The 19,843-nt window shown below is 52.1% G+C and overlaps 1 protein-coding gene across 1 annotated transcript in view; it reads left to right on the top strand.

The window, feature by feature from the left end:
• Positions 1-767: 767 nt before the first annotated feature.
• CD9 (CD9 molecule) overlaps positions 768-19,843 on the top strand; it is a 40,956-nt gene continuing 21,880 nt past the window's right edge. The window contains exon 1 of the mRNA XM_033223121.1: positions 768-1,011. Within this exon, the coding sequence (XP_033079012.1) occupies positions 946-1,011 (66 nt within the window). The 5' untranslated portion in view covers positions 768-945. The remainder of the gene's footprint in view (positions 1,012-19,843) is intronic.

Below are 19,843 nucleotides of genomic sequence, written 5' to 3'. Positions count from 1 at the left end.
GAAGAGAAGCGCTCCGAGCTTGGCATCTGGAGCAGTCCAAGGTAGCAGCGAACACGTCCAAAGACGCAGGAGAGAGGGTGGGGGAGTAGAGAGAAAACAAGCCGTTTACAAACCCTTTTCCCCTCTGGGGCAACTAAACCTCAAGTGCAGGAAGCGCTTGGGGACTGCCCAGCCCTCAGCTATGTTATTATTCGGTGATAGGTACTTGCTAATTACTTCCAAAAGCCTCCCATCTGTCATCCCACCCAGACTGCGCGCTTCTAATTCCTCCTACCCCACAGGCTGTGCCCAATGAAAAGTATGGCCAGCGAGCGAAGGTTTGCAAGGAGACAGCCGAGGGCGAAATTAAGCCAGGCGGCTTCCCTTTAAATCCTCGCAAAGCAGAAGGGCCCCTCATTCCGGCAGCAGGCCTTGGCCAAGGGGCCTTTAGCCCAGACGACCCGGGGAGAGTCTCCCAAAGTGGAGAGCCGGGTCGGGCGCCCAGACCAAACACGGGGGAACCGGAAGGGCGAGGCCTCCACAGAAGTCCGCGGTAAAAGTGGCGGGGAGTGGCTGCCTGGAAAGACCCCAAGACGGCTGGAAGGAGGAGGGGGTGGCGGGTGGGGGTTAGGGCGACTAGGCGGGGAAACAGGGAGAGGGTCGGGCTTCGAGGGGCAGCTGGGGCCGAGGCACGCCGCACCCGGGCGGGGGCAGGGGGCGGGGTGCGGCCCGGGCGGGGCCGATGGGGCGGGAGGCGTGGCCGGAGGGGGGAGTGGGGGGCGGCTTTTCCCGGCACATGCGCACCGCAGCGGGTCGCGCGCCCTAAGGAGTGGCACTTTTTAAAAGTGCAGCCGGAGACCAGCCCACAGCTGCCTGTATCTGTGTCCAGCCCGGGTCCCGCCTGTCCCAGCTGCGCGCGCCCCTCAGTCCCGCACCCGTTCGACCCAGGCTAAGTTAGCCCTCACCATGCCGGTCAAAGGAGGCACCAAGTGCATCAAATACCTGCTGTTCGGATTTAACTTCATCTTCTGGGTGAGTGAGCGCGACTGCCGCACGCTCCACTCAGGGGCCACCTGTTCGCGGACCCCGGACACTGGCCGCGGGTGCTGGCAGCTGGCACTGCCCGCACCGGGCAGGCACCGGGCGGGAAGAGAGAGCGCCCTGCGGCTGCCAGCTGGCTCCAAGGCCGGGTCCAGAGGCGGGCGGGACGGCCGCGACGGGCGCATTCGGGTGGGGGCTCATCACCGCCCAGCCGGCGTGGGGAGCCGGGCCCTCCTGGGATGGGGCGTGCGGGCGGGTCCTGAGCCCTTTTCCTCGCCTAGGATTTGAGCTGGGCTGTGTGTCTGCTCCCATCCCAAGCCCCTCCAAGTGCCAGAGGGGAAGGCAGGGAGAAGCGGAGCACCCCACTTTGGGCCAAGGCCAAGGAGGACGGTGGTGAGCAGTGTGGCTCGTGGTCGGGTGGGGTCTCCCAGGTAGTAGGGGGCGCGAGGAAGGGAGGGTGCGGGCACGGCGAGAGCTCAGCCAAGAGCTGCTCTCACTTTTACACAGGAGCGGAAGGGGTGCCTTGGCCGCGGGTCCGGCCCCGGGACCCAGTCCCTGAGAGTCGGGGGCCCCTCCACCCTTGAGGAGGAACCTCGCAGGTCCCGGTTCCCTCAGACTTTGATTCTGAGCCACCGTGAGAGCGCCAAACTCCCTGGAAGCTACTGAAAGACTAGCTTGTCTTGATTTCTTTCAAGGATGATAAGTATCTTCACTGGAGAGAACTCTGGGAGTTGGGGAGAGGAGAGGGCAGATACCGATCTGCGCCTCTAGTGGGATGAGTCCTGTGTGTGCATTTCCGGGAGAGATCAGGTGCCAGCCAGCTGCCCGCCCAGGACAGCCTTGGCCTTGCCCCCTCCCCTCCCCGCCAGCCCAGGCGGCCCACCCAAGGCCAGGCAGGGCGCAGAGCGGTCGTTCATCTGGAGAGGCCAACGGGGCCAGGAGCTACAGGGACAGCCACTGCAGGCCACTCAGCCTCTACAAATGGGAAGGCTGAGAGAGGTGACAGAAGCAAGGAATAGGAAACCTTTGTGTCCTTTTTTCTATAGCCACATTCCCTACACACACATGACAATACTTGCCCCTCTGCAGGCAGGAAGATAGTCTCTGTGCCACTCTCAAGATGGATGTAGAAACAGGTGCATGCCACCAGTCTTGTAACAAAAGTGCACTTGGCCAGGCACAGTGGCTCATGCCTGTAATCCCAGCACTTTGGGATGCTGAGGCAGGAGGATCGCTTTCATCCAGGTTCAAGACCAGCCTGAGTAACACAGTGCATTAGACCCCAACTCTACAAAAATAAACAATTAGCTGGGCGTGTTGGCATGCACCTGTGGTCCCAGCTACTCAGGAGGCTGAGATGAGAGGATCACTTGAACCTGGGAAGTCAAAGCTACAGTGAGTCATGATTGCACCACTGCACTTAGCCTGGGTGAGTGAGCCAGGTCTCAAAAAAAAAAAAAAAAAAGAAACAAAGTGTACTTATTCCCCTGGAGCTGGTCACTGAGGTCCTCACAAGCCTCCTTAGGGAAATCTCCTAAGATTTACTCCTCCCCAGAGCTGAAGGGGTGGTCGAACAGATTTTCCAGTTTGCAGAGATTGACCTCCCCTAGTTCATCAGTCACCATAACACACGCCCTAGTAAGAACAGCATGTAGGTGTGCTCCTGCCCAACCCTTGACTTGCTTTAAGAAGACCCTGCCGGCCATGGGCACCCCCTCCTCCTGTGTTGTCACCCACCCCAGCAACCAGCCAGCTGCCACGCTTAGCTTCTTCCTTTCTTTTTTTTTTTTTTTTTTTTTTTTTGAGAAGGAGTCTCGCTCTGTCTCCCGGGCTGGAGTGAGAAGGAGTCTCGCCCTGTCGCCCGGGCTGGAGTGCAGTGGCCGGATCTCAGCTCACTGCAAGCTCTGCCTCCCAGGTTTTCGCCATTCTCCTGCCTCAGCCTCCCGAGTAGCTGGGACTACAGGCGCCCGCCACCTCGCCCGGCTAGTTTTTTTTGTATTTTTTAGTAGAGACGGGGTTTCACCGTGTTAGCCAGGATGGTCTCGATCTCCTGACCTTGTGATCCACCCGTCTTGGCCTCCCAAAGTGCTGGGATTACAGGCTTGAGCCACCGCGCCCGGCCAGCTTCTTCCTTTCACCAATCCCTGGCAGCAGAAAAGTATGTGGGAAGGCAGCTGGCCTCACCCACCCCTGACCTTTGGGAGTTTTCCTCTCCCCTCCCAGGTACAGGCTCTCCCTGACTGTGTTGGTTAGTCCTCAGCTGTCTGCCTAGACTGCATCCAGGTTTGAGACTGCAGGGAAACACAGACTGCCACCGTGTGCCTCCCTACCCCCATCTGCCCCGTGGCATATGCAGGAAGCTGGTGCGAGGCTCCCACGGCCAGTGGTATCTACTCTGTGGCCTGCTGGCCTGCAATCTGTCCGTACTGTCCTCAGCCTGCCACCCCACTCGTATTCAGAGCCCCCTACCCCTGGCCCCGGCCTAGGTGCAGCTGATGAGCTATGTAGTCTGAAACAGAAATCACTCACACTGGAAATGTTTGGAATGACTTTTGAAGATCGTGCAGTCCAGCCCTCTTATTCATAGTGAGGCAGCAGAGGAGGAGAGATGGGGTGATTTACCCAGGATCACAGAGACAGAGCCAGTATTACAACTCCTGGGGCCTCTACTTCTGTCCTCTTCCATCTTCATCAGAAGCAGGAAGGTGGGCAGTAGCTATGCTTTCCTGAATTACTGTTCATTTGTCCGGTATCTGGGTCCCTATAGAGATGAAGCCCTCATCCCTAGGAGATGATGTAATGAAAAGGAAGACTGTGGTCGGTCCACTTGTGCAGAGTCTTAGTCTTTAGAGCCTTTCTTGTTCTAGCCCCATGATGTAGCCAAGAGCAGGAAGCATTGTCCTCACTGTACTGACGATCAGGAAACTATTTCCCAGGGAGGTTAGGTGACTTATCCGAGATGACAGGGCAGGGTGGTCTCAGAACTAGGTTACTTCACCCAACTGGGTTTGGCTGCTGAGTGGGAACGGGAGAAGGGTGGAATGAAGCTCCCAAAACTCTCTTAAGGAAAACTGTGACCCAAGGGAACTGCTTGGGTGATTATATTGTCACCACATCCGTTTCTCTCTTGAGATCAGACATTTATAAACTTGGCATTTGGAACCTGATGTGGGCCTTGAAAAGCAGGAATTGTGAGGCCAGCGCCCAGCAGTGCTTCACACAGAGGATGCTGAGAGGGGTGTCCAGCAGGCATCCAGAGAGAGGCCAGCCTCAGTAGAGTAGGATGGTTCTTGGGGGGCTGTGCCTCTTCCCTGGCCTGATCTCATCCCCGTGGATCACTCCCTGATGGCCAGTTCTGCAAGGCCTGCCCTTCCCAGGTCTGATGGCCACAGCCAACCAGCAAATCAGTTTGTTCTTCCAGCGCCTCCAGAACCAGCCCTCCTAGCTCTATTTTGGTTTCTACATTTCCTTCAGACCGCCGTGCCCACCCGCCCACCCCCCAAAAACCAGTTGAGAGGGAAAACATCTTGCTGATGTCCATGTGGTAGACAATACAAGTATTTATCTCCAGCTGAAATGGGGAGCCAGGGTTAGGGCCAGTCCAGTCTAACACTTGCATGTCTGCCCTCTTTCTGGTCAGACAAGGGGAGGAACTCCTTAGGGCAAAAGAGGGAAAGGTTTGGCTGTACTGAGAGAGCCCAGTCCCCTCCCCACCTCCCTCAGCCCCTTTGCGTACTGTCTCTCACCCCTCACTCCCTAATGGAAATAGCAGTGCGGGGCTGGGGGTCTCTTTCCAAGAAACCGTATCCCCTGGACCTAGGGGAGGCTAGTGCAAAACACAGAGACCTAAACTGGGAATTCAAAGACCTGGATGTGAGTCCAGCTCTGTCCTCAACTCACCTGGAAACCTTGGGCTGGTCACTTCTGTGCTCTAAGCCGCAGTTTCCTCATCTGTAAAAAAATGGCTTGGAACAGATGGTCTCAAAAGGTCCTTTCAGGCTCAGTCTACGAACCCAGCACCCCCACCACACACCACATTCAGCAACAGGACTTTCCCACACACCCAAAATAGGAACCAGTGTTGGGTACAATGCATGCTACGTTGGTGATGGTCACACTAAAAGCCCAGACTTCACCACTATGTAGCAATGCTACCTTCGTGTCCCCTAAATCTATAAATAATAACATAATAAACAAAATACAAGTCACGAATTGGAAATGGGAGATGGATACCAAGGCTTGTCCTCAGAATTCAGCTTTTCTTGACCTTTACCTCTGGAGCAAGAGTCCAGCTGTTTCTTCTCTTTTCTCTTACCACTCAGTTCCCTCTCCTCACCCTGGCTGGGGTCTCTCTCTGAGGGAGTTCTGTGTTCATTGCCCATATACGTTAGTACGTAGCCTAGTGGTCAAAGCACCAATCCTGGGTTACGTGTCTCATCACCAGATAGGACTGGTGACCACCGCACAGGGTTGCTGTGAGAGTTAGATGGGGAACGTGTGTAGCGCACTTAGCATAGTAGATTGCACTAGACGCGTCTTCCAATGGTAGCTCTTGTTACTCACTGGTGGAGAGTGGATTGGGGCCCTGGGGAGGGTGGGAGCAGTTCTCTAGTGTGGAAGTCTAAACCGCAAGTGTGGCCAGGAGGACCCTCGCCATCCACACACCGGCCTCCCCGCCTCTTCCTGTATCAGCGCCAGCTTTTGTCCTGTACATCAAAACCCCGACTCCATTTCATGAGTTGCTACTGCTCATTTGGCTACGGGGAGGCCCCGCTTCTGAAAATAAAATCGCATGTCGGAGAAACCCTAAGGATTAGGATTCTGGATCTGGGCAGGGCTTGGACAAGTTGGGTGGCAGCGGCAAAAGCGCCTCCCCACGGTCTGCCTTTTCCCCCAGAAGCAGGTTGCTGGGACTGTTGCATAAAATGGCTCCCACCTCCAGTGCCCAGACAGCCTGCGCTGGGGCGAAGCTGGCAGGCTTGGGGAGAGGTGAGCTGAGGCCAGGTGTCTGCATCCTTTGCCCAGAATTTTGATGGTCTCTCCCCTGCACCCACAATGGGTTGTGAACAACAAAGACCCCATCTTTTGATGGTGGTAAGGGTTCCTCTGCACATGCTCACACTCACGGTTTCTGGCCCTTTCTTTTCGTCGTGGCCCACAGCACCATTCCAGACCCTGCTCTATTGTGTTCGGAGGAAGCAGCTGCTGGCTCCGGCCCGAATTTGGGAGTGCTTTGATAAGCGGCGCTCTCTAGGGCCCTGCCAGTACTGACTCTAGATGAGCCCTCTGCGGCTGCTGGGCTCGCAGATCAGCCTTCTCACCCCTTACACACACGGGTCCTGTGTTTGTTTTGTCTGCTTTTTTTGTTTGTTTGTTTTTGTTTTCGTGTTCTGTTCAATTTTATAAGGAGGCGTAGCGTTTGGACGTGGTTGCAGGGTTGGGTTTGGAACTTAATAATACGTTGGATTTACAAAAGCGCCTCTTCTTCTAAAGAACACCAACCTTGATGGTTCTTGCCTGGGTGTGTTCTCACCTGGGTGAGCGTGGCTGTGAGGGTAGGGGGCCTGAGGTCACCCCAGCCACAGCTTCTGTGGTCCTACTGGCAGCGTGTTCTAGACAGACCTGTGTGTGGAGCTGGGAAAACGAGAGTGGAGAAGTTTGAGGAAGCTGCATGTTTATGTTCTGTGTTGCTCCCTCCCCCAGGTTGGGGTCAGCGGGACTTTATTTGGATCTACCTCAGGTCTTTTTAACCAAATCCTTGCAGAAACAGGCTTTTACCTCGTACATACAGAAGAGCCACGACTTCATTGTTAAGAGTCTGAAAATCTGGGTGAGAGCCCGTCAGACCCATGGCCTCAGAGAGCAGGAAAAATCCTTTGCAACTAGGAAGGAAATTCAGAAGACAAAAAAGTGTGGGGGGCTGGAGGTCGGGGGCTGGTCTTTCTACATTTCTTTCTTTCTTTATTTTGTTTTTTGGAGACAGTTCTCACTCTGTCACCCAGGCTGGAGTGCAGTGTTAACAATCATGGCTCACTGCAACCTCAACCCGCCCCCTCCCCCCCGCTCAGGCGATCCTCACACCTCAGCCTTCTGAGCTCCCGAGTAGCTGGGACTACAGGCATGTGCCACCACACCCAGCTAACTTTTTAATTTTTTTGTAGAGACAGGATCTCACTATGTTGCCCAGGCTGGTCTCAAACTCCTAGGCTCAAGTGATCCACCCGTCTTGGCCTCCCAAAATGCTAGGATTACAGGAATGAGCCACTGCGCCTGGCCTACATTTCTTAAATTTATGTTTTAAGGCCTGACTGCAGATTACTTGCCTGTTTTATTCCACGGAAAAAGTCATGCTGGTCCAGGGACATTCTCATTTTCCATCAAGCGATGGCATGCAGCCGTAGAAAGAACATCCTGTCCCCAGATGAGATAATTTTTTTGAGATAATTTTATAATAATTATATCTATCTGGTAATTTCCTTCCCCCTACCCCTCCAGAGATACTTAGTTGTGGATAGTTTTTACGTACTATATCCTGTCATCCTAGTCTAGTATATCTTAACCTTTTTAGGGAAATTCCTTTTTGGGAATTCCTTGGAATCAGTACAACCTGCCTCCAGAAAAATGGTATGTCTGTTTCTGGAGGCCCATAGACATCTTTTTTTTTTAATTCTTTTTCTCTGTTGCCCAGGCCGGAGTATGGTGGCACCATCATAGCTCACTGCAGCCTCAAACTCCTGGGCTTTACACAATCCCGGCCTCAGCCTCTCAAGTAGCTGGGGCTATAAGCACACACCACTATACCCGGCTAATTTTTTTTGTAGAGAGAGGGTTTCTCTATGTCGCCCAAGCTCGTCTTGAACTCCTGGTCTCAGGCAGCCCTTCAGCCTCAGGACTCCCAAAGCACTGGAATCATAAATGTGAGCCACCACGCCCAGCCTGAACTCACGCTATAAACACTCCGTATTGGTTTTTCTCCTTCAGTTTCCAGACAACCCCTGCTCTGTCCTGAGTCCCGTATTTCAGCCATAAGAAGCAGGTTGCCTCACCGTTCCCCGGGGGCTGCAATGGGGGCATAACAGGGGACTTTGTGAAAGGCATGAGAAACCCTAAATTCCCTGGTAATCCAGTGCAGCTCAGATGGGACAGCTGGCCTCCACCCATCCGTCTGACCCTCAGCTTAATCATTGCCCAAGGAGTGGTTTTCACTCTCGGTTAGTTTAATGAGTGCTCTGTATTTCTAGTCCACACGAAAAATGCAACTTTATGATCTTCCAGCCAGGTTAGGCCTCTTCGCTTAGCTTTTTCCATAGCTTGGTGCTTCATCTTTGTTCAGGAAGCGTGGAGGTCCGTCTCTCTTCTCCTTCCCTCCAAATGCAGATGGAAAGGCTTGTCCTCTGAGGACTTGAAGAAAGGAGGAATGTCTCAGGAGGGATCAATTGGGGAGCTAGACTCCCGAGGAGTTGAGAAGCAGCCTGGTTGAGTAACTGGGAAAGGCAAAGCAGCCTGACTTGGAAAGGGGCCCGTGTTAATGTGATTCCAGAGAAAGTCCCTGTGGAGAGAAGTTTGGGGACTACTGACTTGGAGAAAAATCAGAAACCAGGGTCTTAAGGGCCCTTCCTGTTCAATCCTTTTGGCAGGCATTGTGCCCACGGGAAGAAATAGTGGCTCCTGTGAGCTCTGTTAGAGAAATAACCCTTCAGGCCGGGCGCGGTGGCTCACACCTGTCATCCCAACACTTTGGGAGGCCGAGGCGGGCGGATCACCTGAGGTCGGGAGTTTGAGACCAGCCTGGCTAACATGGAGAAACCCCGTCTCTACTAAAAATACAAAATTAGCCAGGCATGGGGGCGTGCGCCTATAGTCCCAGCACTGGGGAGGCTGAGGCAGGAGAATCGCTTGAACCCAGGAGGTGGAGGTTGTGGTGAGTTGAGATTGTGCCACTGCACTCCAGCCTGGGTGACAAGAGCAAAACTCCATCTCAAAAAAAAAAAAGAAAGAAAAGAAACCCTTCAGAGCTTACCCAATACACATCCAAGTTTCCAGTGAACACCCCTGGGCAGGCTAAGCAGCTGGTGGCTCCTGCCAAGCCCCCACCTCGGAACCGAGCTTCACAGCTTCAGGTGCCAGTCCCTTGCTGACACTCCTAGTCTGAGCTGTGTGTTATTATCCAAGTGCAGAAACAACACAACACATGGGCATAGGAGAAGATCCTTGACTGAGGCTAAAAATACCATAATAAGGCAGTTTTATTAATTATGAATTTATTAATTCAAAACCTATTCTAGGATTTTAGGGTTTTTTTTGAGATGGAGTCTCTCTGTCACGCAGGCTGGAGTGCAGTGGCGCAATCTCAGCTCACTGCAAGCTCCGCCTCCCAGGTTCACTCCATTCTCCCGCCTCAGCCTCCCAAGTAGCTGGGACTACAGGCACCCGCCACCACACCCAGCTAATTTTTTGTATTTTTAGTAGAGATGGGGTTTCACCGTGTTAGCCAGGATGGTCTCCATCTCCTGACCTCATGATCCGCCTGCCTAGGCCTCCCAAGTGCTGGGAGTCACCGCGCCCAGCCTGTTTTGTTTTGTGAGATGGAGTTCGCTCTTGTCACCCAGGCTGGAGTGTAATGGCGCCATCTCAGCTCACCACAATCTCCGCCTTCTGGGTTCAAGTGATTCTCCTGCCTCAGCCTCCTGAGTAGCTGGGATTACAGGCACCCACCACCACACCTAGCTAATTTTGTATTTTTGGTAGAGACGGCGTTTCTCCATGTTGAACAGGCTGGTCTCAAACTCCTGACTTCAGGTGATCCACCCGCCTCAGCCTCCCAAAGTACTGGGATTACAAGCGTGTAGTTTAATTTCTTTTAAATCTAAATTGATTGAGTCTATAGTATAATAATATAGTGTACTGATTCATTGAAACTCTAGATGAAAAGATCAGCAAAATCATAGTATTTGTGAACTCATTCTTGCTTTTTTTGTCGTTTGTTTGTTTGTTTGTTTTGAGACAGAGTCTCGCTCTGTCACCCAGGCTGGAGTGCAGTGGCATGATCTTGGCTCACTGCAACCTCCGCCTCCCAGGTTCAAGTGATTCTTCTGCCTCAGCCTCCCGAGTAGCTGGGACTACAGGCATGAACCACCACGTCCGGCTAATTTTTGTATTTTTAGCAGAGACAGGGTTTCACCATGTTGACCAGGCTGGTCTTGAACTCCTCACCTCAGGTGATCCACCCACCTCTGCCTCCCAAAGTGCTGGGATTACAGGACTTTGTGAGCCACTGCACCAGGCTCATCGTAGCTTTTCAAGTCAATAGAAGTCTGGTGTTTGAATCCACGTCACGTCTTCCCTTCTAGGTGGGCAGTTGGGATGCACTAGTGTGCATCCACACCCCAGATTCATGCCCAACTCCATTGGATGTTTTCCAGGTGGGGAGTCGTCCATACCTCCCTCAGCCGCCCCATTCCTAGAGACTGGACGCCCACTAAGACATATTCCTCCTGCTCTCCATGGTGCAATGTAAACATCTTCTTTCTCACGACGTGGGGCTGTGGATTTAAATTTATTACTGTTAAGCTCAGATGTTTTAAAGCTTCCTGTCTACAAGCCTGAGAAAATCTCTTCATACTCTCCTTTCCTCCACTCTGGACAAAGTGTAGCCCTGGCTCCCTAAGGCATACAACCCTTTAGAGACCCATACTGCTAATTTCTTCCTTTTCTTTCTTTTTTTTTCTTTTGGGACGGAGTCTCGTTCTGTTGCGCAGGCTGGATGGAGTGCAGCGGCACAATCTCGGCTCACTGCAACCTCTGCCTCCTGGGTTCAAGCAATTCTCATGCCTCAGCCTCTCGAGTAGCTGGGATAACAGGCATGTACCACCATGCCTAGTTAATTTTTGTATTGTTAGTAGAGATGGGGTTTCGCCACGTTGACCAGGCTGGTCTCGAACTGCTGACCTCAGGTGATACGCCTACCTCGGCCTTCCAAAGTGCTGGAATTACAGGCCTGAGCCACTGTGCCCAGCTGGGACTGCTCATTTCAAATAGAAATTAGATTATTTTCCAGGATGAGGAGGGACACTTTGGCCTCCTTTGTCATGGGAAGCTGTCACTCGCCTCTAGGACTCCGGGGTGTGTCTTGAGAGCTCAGGGCTATAACACAGAGGCCTGTGCTGATGTCGTCGTGTTCCTCTGCCCTTTGCTGGCAGGATGGTTCTGGGGAAGGGCAGAGGCTCTGGGTCCCACTCTGGGGCTGTTTCCACGGGGTTTGGAAGGACCATGGCCCCTGAACGGGCTGCGGCCCCATCTACGGACGCAATGCCAATAGGCAGCTGCAACAGTGCAGCCAGGGGGAGAGGAGGGTGTGCGAGTTACCCTGGAGAGTCCTTTCCCAGAGCGCTGCCTCTGTCCACACTGACTAGATGACCAGTAGAACCAAGGGTGTGGCTGAAGCTCTCAGGCCAAAGGCCAGGGAGAGGAAGCACCAGCTATTTTTTTAGACTCTGTTCATTGAGCGCCCACTCCCCCCGCCACCCCCGAGTGAGGCCAGGAGTAGGTGGCACCTCCAGCCCAGGTGGTCCCTGCAGCTGCCTTGCTATCGGGGAGGAGGCGGGCATCTGCAAGCTGCCTTCCTTCCTGTGCAGATGGACTCCCTTGGGGCCTTTAAAGATGGAAAACACCACTTTGAAATGGGATTAGATATGAATGGGGGGGAGAAGGGGCAAAAGGGAAAAATTCTGGCTTCAGAATAGAATAAATGGATCAAAAACACAAACAGCTTAACAAAGTAATTAAGAATGTGGGCTCTGCAGTCAGACCATTCTGGGTTCAAGTTCTAACTCTGCCACGTACATTCTGGGTTCAAGTTCTAACTCTGCCACTTACTTGCCTTGTGATCTCAGTTCAGCAGCTTAACTTTTGTGCCCCAGTTTTTTTCATCTAAAAAATAGAAGATACTATTACCTACTTGGCGGGCCTATTGTGAAAATTAAATAGTTCCAGGGAAGTACTTAGGGTGGGGTGTGGAACATAGATAGCAAATATTTGAGCGTTTGCTGCTAGTAATTAGATGACCTCATATGAAGAAGGAGCTCCTGGCACAGGGGTAGGGCAGGTGATACGTTAGACAAGAGTTTGGGGATCTTGGCCTCCCTTGCTGGCTTGGGGCTTGGAAGATCCCATGTTGGAAAAGGAGGGCCGTTCCACCAAGCGGGGCCAAAAGTGCTTTTAACCCACCCTGCCACTCCAGGCACCACATGGCATTGCTTGAAAACTGTCAAGGAAGGAGCATCTCCCACCACTCAGGGCCACGCACACACGTGGTGGCCAGCTCTGCAGATGGAATGAGAGCAAGCTGCTGCAAGTGGCTAGAGTGTGTCAGCAAGTGTGTGTGCAGTCATCGCCAGACAGCTCGGCGAGGCATACACAATGGAAAACAAATGTGTGGTATTCTGGAATGTAAAGCAAAACATCCAAAACAATCCCCCACATCAGATGATTTTGGTTAAGATCAGAATGCCTGCTTTCAGCGGAAAAGGGATTTATGGGCTGGCCACCGTATGCTACGCGTCTGGCAAGCAGGCAGTGGAAACTTGAAATGGGATTTCTTGTTTAGAAAGAGGTTACCTTGGGCCAGGACCTCCCTTCCAATGAGCCCCAGCATCCTAACGCCAGCACACTTCGCTGAAGCTTTTCTCCTCTCCAGGGCAGAGGAAGGGCTCCAGGTTTCTAAATGATGCTGACTTTGTCCTTGAAAGGAGGGAAGATTTCTCAACTCTTGAACTTGTTCAGACCAGGTAGCTGCCTAATTTCCAGAAAGGTATGCTGAGAAAAAGCTTATGGAGTTCCTCAGCCTCTGCCACACCCTGGAGAGGGGACCAAGCTGTCTCCCTTCTATCAGGGAGGAGACAGGCCAGCAGGTAACTGATGTCTGCGTGGCATGTGCTGTGCACGGGACAGAGCAAGAGTGCTGACAGCTGGGTCACTCATGCCTGCTCTGTGACCATGGGCAAGTCGCTTTACCTCTCGGAGCCTGTTTCTTCATCTGTCACAGGGATGATACTAACTAGCTTTCAGGCTCTAAAGCAGCCGACTAAGAATCAGAAGGAGCAACAGGGCCTTATAGTGTCATTCTAGCCACCTCCCTGGGGAAACTCTCATGCATTGCATTACTGTTGCTCCCATAGGGAATGTTCTCCTGTAAAGTAATGCCCCGGACCAGCGTGAGGCCAGGCTCAAACATTTACACACAACTGAGCCAGGCATAGCAAGGTGGTGGCACCCCCCAGGCTGTAACTGTCTAGGGCCACCTTCCCCCTTCCACCCAGGAGCCCCCCAGCTGCACTAGCACCCCTGGAAAGGGAGGCCACAGAGTCAGTAGGCAGACTAAGCATGTGCTTAGGACACCAACCATGCAGGTAGCTCAAGGAATCCAGGGAAATAGGCACTTTTTTGAGCTTTATCTTACAAGTTCAACTTTTTTTATGTTGAATTGTATGGGTTGTGGGGTAGGGACTATAATCTTCCAAGTGTGCAGAGCACTAAATGGCCACAGAAGGCAGAAGTTGGCCTCCCCAGGGACCTGGCTTGTCATGAAATGTTGGGTGTAAGTGTATGGGTGGACCCTTCTCCCCAGCCTGCCCTTATGGTGTAAAAGAGCAACATATAATAGCAGGGGCCATTTATGACCCAGGGACATTGCTGGGGTTGCGGGGAGTGGGCCAGGAGCAGGCAGGGAGTTGTTGTGATAGAAATGCCGATTCCCGTGGGGAGACAGCAAATTAGTGACTCTCCTTAAGCCTCACTTTCCTTATCTGTGTAATGAAGGTAATAATACAACCAGTGTCCTATGATTGTTACTGGGACTAATGGGATATGTAATGTAAAGCTATTATATGGGCCTGGCTCACAGGCAGAGCTCCTGTGTTAGCTTCTGCTGTAGTTGCTGTTACTGGTACCCCTCCTTAACATTTTTCACAGTTTGAGATTGTCTAAAGGTTCACATTCATCCATATTTTCTCACTTCAATTCATGAAACCACATCACACAAGATGACTCAAAGCTGAAATCTACCTCCCGTCTTTCTCCCTCTCAAACACGAATTGGAGGACGTATCTTTCCATCTGTCTATAAAACACTCATTTCTGAGACATCCCCAGTTTGGGGAAGACGGAGAAAGAGGAGAATCCGTTTTGCACTTTGCTGGAAACGCCTGTAAGAATGCCCCACTGGCAGAGACTTCCTTTGTGGAGCTCAACTTGGAAATTAATTTACAATGGAAATTGAAGGAAAATCTACTTCATATTCACACCAAGAAGGGTGGCCTCAAGGCTTCTCCTTCAGTTCACTCCTTGTGCCTCCCAAAACGAAGTTGATTCTTCATACGTAGAATTTTCTGGACACCTAGAACACCCACACCCAGAAACCAGGTCCCAGAGAGATGCAGAGCCACAGTCACCATTGCTTGTGTAGACACCGGGGGTAGGAAGTGGAAGGAAGGTAGCACCTGAGGGTGCAGCTTCCCAGGGACCACCACCTCTCCCAGCCTCAGTGGAGGGAGACAAGAACAAACCCAAGGGAGAAGCTACTGGTTGGCCTCTTCCCTCTCTCCCTCTTGGCCCTCACCTAGGCCAGGGTCAACAACCTGAATCGAAAGTGTCTGTTGTGAGGCTGCAGCAGGCAGGGAAACCCTGTCGCCAAGTTAAGGTTTAAGTCAGAGCATTTTGCCAAATTCAGTATGTCCAAGCCTCCCACTTGTCCCCCAAGAAAATTTCTCAGGGACTGGCATCTTTCCCGGTCACCCCCTGGCCAGTGAGGAAGCACCGCGCATTGAGAAGAGCATAGCTTTGAGTTGTGTATATGGAGCTGGTTCCATTTGAGCTCTGCCTCTTCTTGACTGTGTCTTTTTGAGTGAGTTGCTTAAAATCTCTGAGCCTGATTCATCCATAAAATGAGGGCGATGAGAGGATTCAGTGAGAGACTGTACATAAACCACCTCCTGTAATGTGGCGGGGGCGTGGGTCCTTGTACATAGTAACGCCTACTGTGAAATTGCTACTATGGTGTTCTTTATTTTCCCTAAGCTAGATAACCTACAATTTGACCATCAGCCTCTTTTTTTTTTTTTTTTTTGAGATGGGGGTCTCACTTTGTCTCCCAGGCTGGAGTGCAGTGGTGCCATCTCAACTCTCTGCAGCCTCGACCTTCTGGATTTAAGCCATCCTCCTGCCTCAGCGCCCCCCCCGCCCCGCCCCAAGTAGCTGGAACTACAGGCGTGTGCCACCATGCCCAGCTAATTTTTTGTATTTTTTAGTAGAAATGGGATTTGACCGTATTGCCCAGGCTGGTCTCCAACTCCTGAGCTCAAGCAATCCACCCCCCTCAGCCTCCCAAAGTGCTAGGATTACAGACCTGACCATCAGCCTCTAAGTGTATTCTATGGAAAACAAATGTTTTTCTAGAGTTCAGGAAGGTTTGAGGAGAAGTCCAGTGTCGTGCATAACAGTGGGCTAGCCTAGGGAGCACAGCCGGCTGCAGAATTCGGCGGGGAGGATCTTACCAGGAGTGCCCGGCTGCAGGCTGTGGGAGCCTCTCACGGGCCCACTGAGTCATCAGGGCCTGCCTGTTACCGGAGGAGAGTTCACACAGGCAGGGCCTGGGTGAACTGGGAGCCAAATGCAGGCTCCAACTTGAGCCCTTTACCATGATTTCCTGGCTCAGTAGTTTCAGTACAGAGTTGTCCAGCCACTCTCTCTCCTTTCTTAACTCTTCCTGCCTTCCCACCTCTCTGTATCCTCACCCTTAATGGTCACCACGCCGCAGTTCCAAGGTGACCCCAGGTGCGCTCCCCGTGGCTTCACAGTGCTGGTGAGAGCATTTGAGCTCCCACTCTCCAGATCGGAGTGTAAAGCAGCAGGGTCCAGTCCTGCTCCCTCGCTGGGCTGGGTGTTGAGCTCTCCCTTGCACCTGCGAAGCACCCCTCCAGCTCAGAGGAAGCTTACACCTCCCATCCATGCCTCAGGCTTTTCAGCACTGGCATTTAGAAAGCTATTATCTGGGCTCAGAACCCCCCAGAGAGAGCTTTTCTCTCTCCTTCCTGATTGTTGGTGTGTAAACGAAGGCCTAGAGTAGTGGTTCGTAAACTTGAGCGTGATGAGAGTCACCTGGGGAGGTGTTGGAAAACAGTGCCGGCCCAGTCCCACCCGTTTCACTGAGTGGGTCTAGGAGGGAACTGTGAATTTGCCTGTCCGGGTTCCTGGGTCATCCTGCTGCTGGTCTGGGGTCACTTTGAGAGCTGCTGGACTGGCATAGATTAGAGTTTCCTGGGTTGCCTTTGAGGATAAGAATTTCTGAAGATTTGAGCACTGCCTTCAGACAGGAGCTCGGTAGAAGTCCCAAGAACAGAGTTGTCTAGAGAGGAGAGATGCCCCCCAGGATGCGCCTGACCAACCAGTCATACATACAAAAGGGAACTCAGGTTCTCTAGGGCTGTGATCTCAGGCTTTTCAACTTGGCTGTAGTGAAACTAAAGTTACTAATATGCCCTGTTGTCTGGTAGAGATTCCGCCATGAACTATCACATAGTTTACTTGTGATGCTTAAGAGAGAGCAAGTTGTGGCGGCTTTTTCTGCTGATTACAGCGGAGTTCAGTTTTCTTATTGCTGGTGTTTACTGTGTGGTGGGGCTGGATAAGGGAGCACCCCAAGACCTCTAGTCCTGCCCGAGTGGCTTTGCCGCTCCAAAGACAACAGCCCCAGCCTTCATTTGGAGGTGGGGGAGGAGGACACAGGGTTGGAGGAGGTTGTGGGCATCGGGATCCTGTTTGTTCTTGCTGGCACTGCCTGGCCCGGCTTCCTGAGGAGTGAATCAGCCCATCCAAGGCTTGGCATGCAGTAGTGAGCCAAGGTTGCCATGGAGATGGGCGAGGCCCAGAGCCCACAGGTCTGGGTGGCCTGACTTGTTTTTAAATGTTGAAGTCTGTGCGAACACAGAGGGCTATCTCCACTTCTGTGGCTTTCTTAAAGCGTGACTGGTATTTTGGGGTCTGGAAAACTGCTACTGGGGGAAGCTTGCATCCCCAATATTTGGTGTGTTACTTACTTCCTGGGTGCCATGGACAACTATGACTAATGGTCTCCCAAGTTTAGTAGATTACAAAAACGAAAACCAGGGCTGACAAGCATCACTGAAGGAGGGTAATAAAGAGGCCAAGGTTTTCTTTCCTGCCCAACCCAGGAAAATCCCCTCCCTCTCTGTTATCTGCTGCTGTAATAACTCCTTTCAGCAGGGTTAATTTGCCCACGGAAGCAGTTTGTGATCCCAGGAAGGGCAGAAGCCTAAAATCTGAGCCAACAGTTTCCCTTAAGCCTTCCTTCCCCACTTTTCTGTGGCTATTCCCATCCAGTCTTAGTGGAGCTCTGGATGGCAGTTTGCGGGTGTGAAGCGGATAAATTTATCCATTTTCCTCCACTACCCAGCACTCACACAGACTCCCACAGAAACCAGGAAACAGAACCCCAGTGTCCTAAATTCCCCTGCTGCCACCCAGCCGCCTTCTCCGATCACGCGAGGACACAACAGCCGTCCACAGAAGGCCCATGAATTGCCTCACTGTCACCTCACATCTTTCTCAAGGTTTATTATTATTGTCGTTTTTTTTTCCCTATGGAATCCAGCTGGCTGTAACACTTCACAGTTTTCAGAATGTTTTACATGCATCACTTTATTTAATCCTCACCCTCAACCTGTGTTGAAGGCAGGACAGCTATCATAGTGTATTTTTTCGCAAATGAGGACTGTAACGTTCAGAGAAGCTGAGGAAAGTGTGTAGTGTCAGAGCGCTCCTAGGTAGCAGTGCCAGAATTAGAGCCCAAGTTTATCTGTCACCATCCAGTCATTCTCAACAGAGGTGTGCAGTAGAATCCCGGGGAGCACAAAGAGTCCCCTGGGATTGCTGAGGCAGGTGCACGTTTAGAAATCCCCCAGGTAGGCCAGGCGCCGTGGCTCACACCTGTAATCCCAGTGCTCAGGAGGCCAAGGTGGGTGGATTGCCTGAGCTCAGGAGTTCGAGACCAGCCTGAGCAACATGGTGAAGCCCTGTCTCTACAAAAAAAAAAATGAAAAAAAAAAATTAGCCATGTATGGTGGCTTCCACCTGTGTTCCCAGCTACTTGAGAGACTGAAGTAGGAGGATCGCTTGAGTCCGGGAAGTAGAGGTTGCAGTGAGCCGAGACTGTGCCACTGTACTCCAGCCTGGGCGACAGATTGAGACCTGTCTCAAAAAAAAGTATTTCCCGCCGGGCACGCTGGCTCAAGCCTGTAATCCCAGCACTTTGGGAGGCCGAGACGGGCGGATCGCGAGGTCAGGAGATCGAGACCATCCTGGCTAACATGGTGAAACCCCGTCTCTACTAAAAAAATACAAAAAACTAGCCGGGTGAGGTGGCGGGCACCTATAGTCCCAGCTACTCGGGAGGCTGAGGCAGGAAAATGGCGGGAACCCGGGAGGCGGAGCTTGCAGTGAGCTGATATCCGGCCACTGCACTCCAGCCTGGGCGACAGAGCGAGACTCTGTCTCAAAAAAAAAAAAAAAAAAAAGAATTTCCCCAGATGATTGTGATGCCCACCCCATATAGAACCAGGCCCTAGGTGGTACAGCTGTGCGGGTAACAGCTCACTATTCTTTCTATTAAGCCACCTGTCCCTTGCTGAAAATTGTGTATCATTTTGACCATGGGCTCAGCAGAGTGACCAAGCAGCCACTGCTTTTCCAGGAGGACAATGGGAAGTTGGGAAGAAAGTTATCCCTCCTTCCTGGACTCCATCCACTCACCACTGCCCACCTCCAACCCCTCCCAAAGTGGCAGATGTGGTCACCTCAAGGCTAAGGCAGTCCTCAGCAAGAAACCACCATGAACAATGATCTGCTCCCCACTTTCTGGGCTTTCCAAGACAGCTGAATAGAGGAAGCGTAACAAATATTTTGTCCTTTTTAAAAAATGGGCTGGGTACAGTGGCTCATGCTTGTAATCCCAGCACTTTGAGAGGCCAAGGTGGGTGGATCTGCTGAGCCCAGGAGTTCGAGACCAGCCTGGACAACATGGGGAAACTTCATCTCTACAAATAATTTTAAAAATTAGCCGGGCATGGTGGTGCACACCTGTAGTCCCAGCAACTCAGGAGGCTGAGGTGGGAGGATCACCTGAGCCTAGAGAGGTCGAGGCTGCAGTGAGCCATGGTCACACCACTGCACTCCAGCCTGGATGACAGAGTGAGACCCTGTCTCAAAAAAAAAAAGCGTATGGCCAGTCAGGTCATATTACAGAAGAGGGGACCTGGAGGAAAAGGGGGCCCATGCCAAGAGCACCCAGTTTGTTTGCCTACAAAGGATTTTTCTTTCAAGTAGGATTTGTCCCATAGGCAAACTTGGCTTCTCCCACCTGGGGAAGTGGTATGCAGTACGCCCTCCCCCTCACTGAAACCACCTTCTTCATTCAACCCACTGCTCTTTTCCTCTTCCTCTGGGTTACCTTCTCCTTTTCAGCACACTTACTTCAAGAATTTCCTTCAGGAAGCCAGGCTGTACATACGAACCTCCCCGGGTTCTAACTGGAACTGGTTTTGCACACTTGGCATAGAGTCTCCGGAGTAGCCAGGTGCCCCTAAGCTCCATTACACTTCGATGTTTTTTGTTTAATCCTCCTTTGAAATTGGAAATGTTTCCTTTGGCTCCAGGTGTGTGTTTTGGTGTAAGATTTCTGAACCTGTCCCTGCAGCAAGATTTTGCAGTGTGAGTCACTGAAATTCTCATCTTTGCGTGGGAGCCTTTGGTGA

The sequence above is a fragment of the Trachypithecus francoisi genome, unplaced genomic scaffold (assembly GCF_009764315.1).
Source record: "Trachypithecus francoisi isolate TF-2019V2 unplaced genomic scaffold, Tfra_2.0 Lachesis_group11, whole genome shotgun sequence".
Classification (NCBI taxonomy): Eukaryota; Metazoa; Chordata; class Mammalia; order Primates; family Cercopithecidae; genus Trachypithecus; species Trachypithecus francoisi.
Note: the sequence above shows the minus strand (reverse complement) of the source record. Positions and strands in the feature narration are given on the sequence as shown.